Genomic DNA, 10328 nt, shown 5'->3' on the forward strand with positions numbered 1-10328 from the left:
CTGGGTAGGGGAGGAGCAAGAGGGAAGTAGAGATGTGTAACCCAAAACTTTAAAAAAATAGTATTTTAAAAAATTTTATTCAAAATTCACATAAATATGAAAGAAATTTAAATAATTAAGATTTTCAAAAAATTTTTAAAAGCATAAATTTTTAAAGCTTAAAACTGCAATAAGTTTTGAAATAACCTGTATCACCTTTATTTAGGTAATCACTTAGTAATATTGTACAAGCTTCAAATAAAGTCTTCATAAAGCACATATCATTTTCAGTCACTATGTGGAAAAAGCTATGGATACAGAAACTAGTCTCTGCCCTCAAGGAACCTACATTCTACTGAGGGAAATATAGTATGGACACAATAAATATAAAGTAACCAACACAGTAAAGTGCTAATATAAGTGATGAGGCCTGGAGATGACTCAGGAAGTGTGTAAGCAGTAGCATGCAAAATAGTCTTTGAAGGTTGAGTTCAGGATTCTCTAAGGAATGAGAGAATTCCAGACACAAGACATAAAATGTATATGCCAGTTAGAATGGAATGGGGAGTACATGATAGAAAGTTATATTAAATAAGACTAGAAAAGTATGTCGAAAGCTTTAAATGTCAGGCTGAGGTCTTTGTGTTTTATCCTAGAGGGCATAAGGTTTTTATCTGAGGGAGCTATGCCTTAGAAACATCAATTTGGCAGCTGTAGGGATTTGGAGAGGGAAATGATTATAGTAGGGGAAACCAAGTAGGAGGTTATAAAGAATAGTATAGGTCAAAGGTGATTAGAGTCTGTAGAAGAGGAAAGTTCAAATTTCGAGCCATTAAAGCCCAATGATGCACAACCTTTCACATAACCTGATTTGAGGATCAATAATTTTTTTTTTCAAAGAACTGCAAAAGGGGGCTTAAGGATCACCTGTCCAGGGGTGAGGAACCTGCAGCCTCAAGGCCAACATGTGGCCTTGAGGCCCCAGGTTGCCCAACCCTGATTCTAGTCCTAACAGTTCTCAAACATTTTGGTCTCAGAACCTTTTACAATCTTACTAATTATTTAGTTCATGAATTAGTTCATATAGTTCATACACATAGAGCATTGGTTTGAGCTGCAACCCTTCATTTTACAGATTAGTATAAGTATGGCCTAGAGGGTTAAGTAGTTGCATACAGTCACATAAGCAACTAAGTAGCAGAGCCAAAACCAGAATCCAGGTCCTCCAACTCAAAACCTAATGCTCTTTCCACTAAGGGTGGACTTGCCTCCCCTTCTAAGTTTCCTATTCAGAAGTCAAATCATTCTTCCATAACTCAATGTCCAAATTCATACTAAAACTTTGAGAGAAAATGAAAACTTACACATAAATCATATTGTACAATTAATCTATACTGAAATGACCCAAGATTTCATCAGCATGGTTACTACCTCCCATCAATATAGATTATAACCACACTACAATTTAGTACGTGGTCTTTAGTAACTGCTGTGGCCAAAAAATTCCTCCTTAAGCCGAGATGGAAGAGAACTAACTACTCTAAACCTAGCTAAGCTGGTCCTCAGAGAGACATACATAGTCCATCACCAAGCCACACTGGAAACTTCTTCATCCAGTTTACCAGAGCTCATGCTCCAAAGGCACAGCAATCAACAATCCAGGGTCACCTCTACACAAAGAAGCAAAAAAAGCCATTTAGTATAAGGAGGCTCTTCCATTCACTTTACAATGGCTCACAATACTTCCTTTCAATTTAGACCCCAAATTAAACAAATCCAATCCTATTTGAACTTAACTTCCCATTCTCAACCCTCATAAAATGAGGTAGGCCAAAGCTTTAGCCTATACACCAAATAAGAGTTTAAGAATGAAATGCAAAAGCAGGGTTTAAAAGCAGAAATTATTCCATCTTGGCCATTCATAATTTGACTGATAGCAAGTGGTAGTGGGAACAAAGTGAGTGATCTGGGGGTCTCTATAGTCACTGGCTCACTAATCAGTCCTTCCGGGACCCAGGATTTTTTACATCTCTAAAGGATTTGACTACATTATCTCCTTTCCAGCCCTAAAATTCTTTATTTTTATAATTAAATCATTCCATTCTAATCCACAAGTGGAAATTCACCATAAGGCATCTAGTTCTCTATGTGATTTCCTGTTAACAGGGACCACCATAATGAGTGTCACCATGCAAGTGTAAGGGGGATTATGGAATTATCTACTCGTTAGATTGACAATTTTTCTGTCACAGAATATAACATTTTAACAAAAATTGGTTTAAACTTTCAAGGGGAAGACTTTGAATTCAAAATTCTCAAAGTACTTTAGACTTCTAAATTCTCACAAAAGGTTTCTAAATTATGTATCTGGAGTGCAAAAGGAATTTGAAATTTTTTAAAAAATGAATTATTCCTCATATCAGGTTTCATCAAAGAGTAACAAGTACTTTACAGACATTTAAATCAGTTAGCTATTAGGTCATAACCTCTGAAACGTAGATTAAGATAAAACAGCTAGGACTACAGTATTGTACTACTTCCTTCATCGTTGGCCTCTCAAATAATGTCATATCCTCAAAATTCAATCTGTTAATAGCAGCTAATAAAAATAATGATAGTTATCATTTACATGGTGTTTTAAGGTTTCCAAAGCACTTTACAAACATCTCATTTCATCCTCACAACAATCCAGGGAGATGGGTGCTGTCATTATCCCCATTTTACAGATGAGGAAACTGAAGCTAAGGAAGGTTAAGTGACTCACCCTGCCTCATACTAGGTAATATGACATATTTGAGCTTTAAATCTTCCTGACCCCAGGTCCAGTGCTCTTTTCACTGCACTAACCTAGATACCTTCTATTAATTTCCATTGAAGACATCATTAAACATTTCAATTTCCCTCTAGCCAGTTTGAGATTCATCTAACTACAGATGGATTATTAGATTTTGTTCCTATAGGACTGTAAGTAGAAACAGAACATTATAGATAAAGGAACTTTCAGTCTTAATTTTATTACAGCTTCCCTTCCCCCAAATTTGAAAGCTTGACAGTGCCAGATCAATACTTGATCAATACCAAATTTCAAGTGAGGAAGCCTACAGATTGTTAGTGCCCCCAAAATCTCAAGAGATAGCATCTTGCTTCTGCTCTCTAAAATGGAAGTATGTTTTTGATTCTATAAACGGTTCCCTCAAATTACACAATAATGACTCTAACAGAGCAGAGTGTAATGTAGGTCAGTGACTTACAGCCAATGTTTAGGTCACTCAAGGCCAGCTCAAATTGTCTCCTAAGGGATGCTAGAAATTTTTAAAGTTAAATTAATTTATAAAATACACAACACTCATGACTTTTGTGCTTTTGAGGGAGGGGACAGCATAAAACACTAATAAAACGAAGTGTTAAACCTTTCAAAAATTTGGAATTCACTATCTTTTTAAATTGGGCACAACCTGGGCAGTTGTAAAAAACAAAGTATCTCAGAACCACAGAAAGGAAAAGGTGTTCCAACACAATACATCAAGATTAAGACCAACCTTTCTTGTAAAACCTTCCACTGAACCGCAAATATTTTTATTTCATAACCATTACACTACGATTTTGTTTTACTAAGCCCCATTTCTTCTTCTCTTGGATTCCTATCTGTTATAGTCTCAGGACTGTCTATCTCTTGGAGCCAGAAATATTTCTCCCTCCTAAACAGTTCCTAAAAACCATAAAGCTTTCCTTACCTAAGAATCCCAGGAGGTAATTTCCCCAAGCCCCACCCAACTTAACTGCCATGACTCCACCTTACTCAATTACTAGTTTAGTACCTTAACAGAAACTAGATGGCAAGGACCATAGATGGCTCAAAGTCTGTATACCACTAACAGACCACTTAAATGTTTTTTAAAACTGACACCAAAAGTTCAGTTGAAGCAGCATAGCACTGTAAAAAGAGCAAAGCATTTAGTCTGTTGGAAGGCCTGAGTTTGAATCCAGATCTACTAACATTACAATGTGTGAACTTTGGCAAGTAACAACCACATACTGCTAACCTCAGTAAAATGAAGGAACTTGACTCGAAATCTATGATCCCATGAACTTTACAAGTGTATTTTAACTTGAGATTATTAATCTTGAAATCACGAAATAAACCATTTACAGATATTTAAATCAGTTAGCTATTAGCCCATAACCTCTGAAACTTATATTAAGATAAAACAGATAGGACAGATAGTATTGTCCTATTTCCTTCATCCTAGGCCTCTCTGAAACAATGTCATATCCCCAAAATTCAATTCATTAAGATAAAACCGATCTAGGATAATACATCCAATTTCAAGAATCTCATCATCTGAGAAAAGCAAAGCTAGGTAATGAACTAAAATGTAATTCCAGGTCCAATGCTTGTCCAATACCCCACAATACCGGGTCGACTTCAGGAGAAAATAAAGAAGGTCCCCTTAATACTGGGGGCATCCCCTGGAGAACTTCAACAATTGTTTGAAAAATGTTTTGCCATTTCTCATCCTTGAGGGAAACAAGAAAAATATGAGAGCACAGAGTTTTGATGTTTTGGGGTTGTTTTTAGGGGAGGAGAGGCAAGAGGTAGAGAGAAGTTTTAAGTTTTAAATCAATTGACAAAGGAAAGCAAAAAGCAAACCAAGAGTGTTTTAATTTTGTGCCCAATGTGGAAATTCTGCAACATATTTTGGGTGAGAAATCTAGGGACTCTCAATCATGACTAACAAAACCTGCATGTGACAGTTGTCATTTCATTCTTTGGATCATGGTCAAAAGGATCATCTGATGAACTCCAAATCCAAATTTTGTAAAATCCATCAAGTTTAACAAATGACTAATAATCACATCTGTTTTACAAGCATTCCCATCTGGAGCTGACCTTAATTTTCCCTGACTTGTAGTTTTACCATAAAGATAATTCAACAGGTTAATTTATCAAGGTGTAGAATGATGATTACGTTTTTCTCTTCAGGAAATGGAAGTAAACTCAGCTGCAGATGTCCAATTTGCATTTCATCAGAGAGAAAAACGATAATCTTTCCAACCCTAACAGACATTTTCCAGTTAACTGATGAAATGAAAACTATTAATTCAATGTGGCCATAGCAGCCATGGTCCAACGTGACAATTTCACACCGCATCTAGTTCAGAGACTACCTTCTGTCACCCCTGGGCCTCCAAGGCTCTGTCCTCCTCCTTTCACAGGTACCATCCACTTCAAAGAGATGAAGGAGGTAAACTTGTTAACCCAGTAAGAGAAAAGGGCAGGAAAGTGGGGGTGAGTCACGTAGATCCGCCATTTTCTAAGCGGAGGAGGAAGACATGTTGGAACAAAAACACAACAAAAGAGCAGCCATTTCCCAATCCAGATCCAATAGCAACCCTGACCGGATGAGCCTGGTCCCTGAACCTTCCCATTCACCGCGCAGGCCAAGGTTCTAAGAAAAGAGGGCACAGCTCACAAAAACAGGAATCAAAGCCATTGCTCCTTATAAACAGCACCAAAAACGCCTCAGGAAGGCTGTCAGAAGCCGAAGGAGCGCAGGGAGCCTTAAATTCACACACCGAACGTTGTTTTCTCACGGGGCCGAATGGGGAATCAAAGGAAACTCCTCACAGTATGTAACCGGAGTGCGCAGACACAGAGACGCTTAGAGGCTATGACTCAGAGGGTCCCTGAAAGGAGCCCGGTTCGGGTGTTCCCGTTAGATCCGCCTGCCCACTTGCCCACACCTTCCCCTCGGCGGCTCATCCGAGTCCCGGTTCTTACCGTATGTGGGGAATGCCGACCCCACCTTGGAGGATCTTATAGAGCTTGCTCTCGTACAGCAGCTGGGGATGCCTGGCCTTCTGGGACTCTAGCTTCACCGCCACTTCCTGTGGGAAGAGAGGGGTCGGCATCAACACCCCAACGGTGCAAGTCGGGGAGGGGGCGGTCAGGGCCTCAGAGGGACAACGCGGTAACTTCCGATTAGAACTATCGAGGGAGATGGGGGATTTGGGGAAAAAAACATCTTTTCTTGCATCCGTAAAACGAGGCAACTGGCCTCAATAGAGCCTCCTCAGGCAGCTAACAAAATCGTCCTCGGATGCATGATAAAATAATAACAACAAGGAGGCAAACACGGAAAATGTTTTCGCCTGAACGCACTGGAGCCTACATAATAAAATGACCTAATGGGGGGAGGGGAGCCCGAAAGCGACCCCATTCAGAAAAGAGGGAGAAGGGGGAAAGTTTCCGGAGAATGACTACCTTGAAGCCAAAAACCCTGGGTTATACATTAATGTGTAATTTTTTTTCGGTGCGTATTTTTTAAAAGGTTGAAGAGATTTTAAAAGGCTGGGCAACTTAACCGTCGTAGTTGTCCCCCAGCTCCAACGCAAGCGTTTCTTCTTTTTCTTTTTTTTTTTAACCCTTTTACGGAAAGGTTCACAAGGCAAAGCGAAAACTTAGCCCGGGCCTAGCCTCCTCCCGAGGGACTCGGAAGAGGCGCCCACGTAGCTGGGAAAAAAGGCAGGGATTGTTCTGTAGAGAAGCGTCCCCGTTCCCCCCCCCCCCCCGCCCCGCCCCGGGCCGAAGGCGGCCGACCCCCGCCGCTAGCCTCAGTTGGTTACCTCTCCGTTGGTGATATTAATGGCCAGATAGATGTCCCCAAAGGAGCCGGACCCGATCTTCCGCACAAGTTTATATTTCCCTCCGACGATAAATTCGGCCTTGGAGCCGCTGCTGCTCGCCATCCTGGCAGCGCGGTGAAGAGACGGAGACCTAGGGGAAAGGGACGGGGACCAGGCGGGTCTCACCCACCAGGCGCAAGTTTCCAGGGACCGAAGATGGTGGCACTCAATAAATTTTTTTCCCCAATAAGTAAAGAAAAGAGGTTGCTTCCCCGGATTAAGACGACGCTGAGGCGTCCCTAGGGAGCCTTGTCGCTGCTGCCGCCGCTGCGCGGAACTCCGGCTTCTCCCTCCTCAGGCTCCCGGGAGGGTCGTGGTTCCAGGCCGGGCAGCTTCTCCTGGGTGTCCCCCCACCCCCCGTTAGAAGGTCCCCTGCGGGTTCAGGGCGACGTCCTGATCAGAAAAAGGCGCAGTAAGTGGGCGTAGCCCACCTTCTGCCAGCGCCGCCGCCGGGTCCCGCCCGCTAGGACCACGGTCACTCGGCCAAGGCCGCCATCTTGTTCCTTTGGATACAGCCGACACAAAATGCCCCCAGCCCACAGAAGCCGCTTCTTCACGGCGCAAAGGACCCTGGGAAAGGGATCGTCAGGCGCGAGACACCGTGGGTGATGAGAGGAAGGAACTAGATTGGTGTGAGCTTCGTCTCACGCTGGTAGCGTCAGCCCGTCGCCAGAGGGTTTTGCGCATGGGCGTTACTCAGGCAGAGGGGAGGGGCCGGAGAAAGCTGAGGGCGCATGCGCGCTGCGTCCTCGGCTAGTGCTTGGGCGTTTGCCCCCGGCCTAGGGAGTTGTAGTTGCTGCAGCGGCTACCACCGCCGCCGCCAGGGAGGGTTTGTGGCGTTAATCATCAACGGGCCCGGACCGGCCTCCCTGCTTCCCTTTCTCGGCAGCCTGCTTTTCCTAGGCTCGAGCCCCAAAGGATGGGCATGGCCCACACAGGCTTCCTTAGTAGCGACTAGTAGAAGGCCCACAGCGCCTTGTGAGGCTGGCGAGGATCTCGGACCCCAGGCCTGGCCTGGCCTGGCCCGGCCGTGGGGACCCCTCGGTCTGCGGTCTCCCTAGAGCCCCGCCCCGCCCCACCCCGGGGGTAAAGCGACGCCGACTCGGGGCGGAGATGGGGAGAAAGCTGTCCGCCGGGCGCTCGGTCTGGGTGGGGAGCTGCGAGGAGGAGGCGGTGAATCATAGAGTTAGTCCTGCGAGCTGGAAAGGACCTTGGCCTACGTCATTGAGCCCCAGCCCTCTCATTTTCCAAATGGGGAAACTGAGGCCCTCAGAGAGCAACTGACTTTCCCAAGGTCGAACAGTGAGTCAGTGACAGCTGCCCCTGGAGCCACGCGGCTTTTTGTGGATCTCCAATACGTTCGGGAAAGAAACTAGCTGATGAAGTGTAGACTGTAGTGGCCTTTCCCAGGGAGCTACCTTCGGGGCCGTAAAGCCCAGCCCAAGCCTCTCTCTGACTCTCTTTATAATCCTTTGTTCCTGCCCAGGTTTTGCCTCCAGCCTGATAATACCAACAATGCCTTGCTTTGTACAGTGCTTTGTAAGCGCTTTACAAAGGTTATCCCTTTGATCATTGCTTGGCTCTCTGCTTCACAACCTGGCTGTGTTCATTGTTCCCACATCAATGGCCTATTGACTATCCAAAATGACCTTTCTGCAGTGTTTGTGGCCTCACCACATCAAGTTACAGCCAGGCGTAGTTCTGGGTTACAAGGGTTTTATCTTCCTACTTGCCCTTAACAGCAAAAGAAATGTAAAATTTTTAGAAATGTAAACATTTTAGAAAATAAATGATTCTGCTAGGGAAGTGGTACAACTCTTTAGGATAAAAAACATATGGGCCGAGTGATGGGAAGATAGGGAAAGGCAATTTGAAAGCCTAACTGAAAATTCAAAGAATTGATAGAACGCATAACATTACTTGAAATAAAAACTCATTTATATGACACTTTGAATTTTACAAAGCAATCTCCCTGCAACAAATCTGTGAGATAGACAATCGCTTTTTACAGTTGAGGAAACAAGTGTCTTAGAGAGATTGTCCCCTGCTCACACAGTGGCTCAGTGGATCTAGTACTGGCCTTTGGCTTCAGGAATCCTGGCTCACACATTTATTAGCTTTGTGATTTCTGTTTCCTAATCTTTAATAGCACCTACCTCACAGAAGGGTTTTAAGAATTACATGAGTTAATTCGATATAAAGCACTTTATGCAAAGTACTATGTAAATGCTAGCTATTATAGGATCTGAAGAGTGACAGAACTAGAATTTTAATCTGTTCAAATCTAAGTGTATTTTCACAATACATTTCTTCCAAAGTAGCTCTGAAGAGATAGAATCAAAGATGTTATAAGGATATAACAAAGCCAATAAACATTTTAATTTGATACCTGTTCTGCTTCAGAGGTATTTTTTGTGTTTAAAAAAAAAGTCTAGCAAGGTACCAACACGCTACTGTATGGTACTTAACCAAGCAATGAAAAAGAGCACACATCTTAGTTTAAATCTCTAACACACACAAAGTATGAAAAAATTACTTAACCTCAGATTTCTCATCTTTAAAATAAATAATATCCTACTTCCAACAGAACTATTGTGAAAAATGTGCTCTTGAATAAGCTGTAAGGTGTTATATAAATGCAAGATATTACAATGAATAGCAAAGTAGAGCAGAAATCCATCCATGCCAACCTGTTAATGATAATGGTCCCTTCCTCAGAAAATAAAGTTTCCCAAGGCTACGTTATTCACCTTCATCTTGAAAGTCTCCCTTTAGAGACGAAGTTTCAGCCATCACCCTTACCACCCATTTCCTTTCTGTTGGACATCTTAGCTTGGAGGCGGCAGCACCAGGAGTTCCTGAAGCCTCATCATGCTGCCCAGGGATGATAAGAAGAAGAAAGATGCAGGCAAGTCGGCCAAGAAGGACAAAGATCCCGTGAACAAGTCTGGGGGCAAAGCTGAGAAGAAGAAGTGGTCCAAGGGTAAAGTTCGAGACAAGCTCAACAATCTGGTTCTGTTTGACAAAGCAACCTACAACAAACTCTGCAAGGAGGTCCCCAACTATAAACTTATCACTCCTGCAGTAGTCTCAGAGGGACTGAAGATCCGGGGTTCTCTAGCCTGAGCAGCCCTCCAGGAACTGCTTAGTAAGGGTCTGATTAAGCTGGTTTCCAAACACAGAGCACAAGTGATATATACCAGGAACACCAAGGGTGGAGATGCTCCAGCTGCGGAAGATGCATAAAATGGTTCAACATTTTTGTGTACATTTTCAAAAATAAATTTATTGGACTAAGAAAAAAAAAGTCTCCCTTTAATTTCTAGAACATGGAAGTGTCCTGGTTCTTTGTATCTCATTAATGGCTCTTCCAAATCCTAACAAGGTACTCCCCAAGGATCCCAAATCTTAGATTAGAGCCAGAAGGTACCTTTAAAGCAGTCTAATCCAACTTCCTCTTTTTACATGGGAAGCAACTGAAGCTTCATGGGGTTAAATGATTTGTCCAAAGTCACACACCTTGTCAATGCCAGAGGCAGATTTGAACCTAGGTCTTCTTGACTTCAACATCCTTTCTAAGATGCCATGGTGACTCTTCTACCCTTCTTTCCTTATATTCTCTCCAGAGTAGACACATTCTCATGACTTTAACTGTCACCTCA

The 10328-nt window shown here is 42.9% G+C and overlaps 1 protein-coding gene and 1 pseudogene across 5 annotated transcripts in view; one reads left to right on the forward strand and one right to left on the reverse strand.

The window, feature by feature from the left end:
- Nucleotides 1–9897, reverse strand: part of CSNK1A1 (casein kinase 1 alpha 1) — a 55874-nt gene extending 45977 nt beyond the window's left edge. For 2 of the 5 annotated variants that reach the window (XM_036750666.1, XM_036750665.1), the window contains exons 1-2: nt 6607–7242; nt 5762–5868 (exon numbers count right to left, since the gene is read on the reverse strand). In XM_036750666.1, the coding sequence (XP_036606561.1) occupies nt 5762–5868; nt 6607–6729 (230 nt within the window). In that variant the 5' untranslated portion in view covers nt 6730–7242. Of the gene's footprint in view, nt 1–5761; nt 5869–6606 lie in introns of all 5 variants that reach the window. The other 3 variants (XM_036750667.1, XM_036750668.1, XM_036750664.1) reach the window with 3 other exon arrangements.
- Nucleotides 7944–9933, forward strand: LOC118843184 (annotated as a pseudogene).
- Nucleotides 9934–10328: the final 395 nt, after the last annotated feature.

The sequence above is a fragment of the Trichosurus vulpecula genome, chromosome 3 (assembly GCF_011100635.1).
Source record: "Trichosurus vulpecula isolate mTriVul1 chromosome 3, mTriVul1.pri, whole genome shotgun sequence".
Taxonomy (NCBI): Eukaryota; Metazoa; Chordata; class Mammalia; order Diprotodontia; family Phalangeridae; genus Trichosurus; species Trichosurus vulpecula.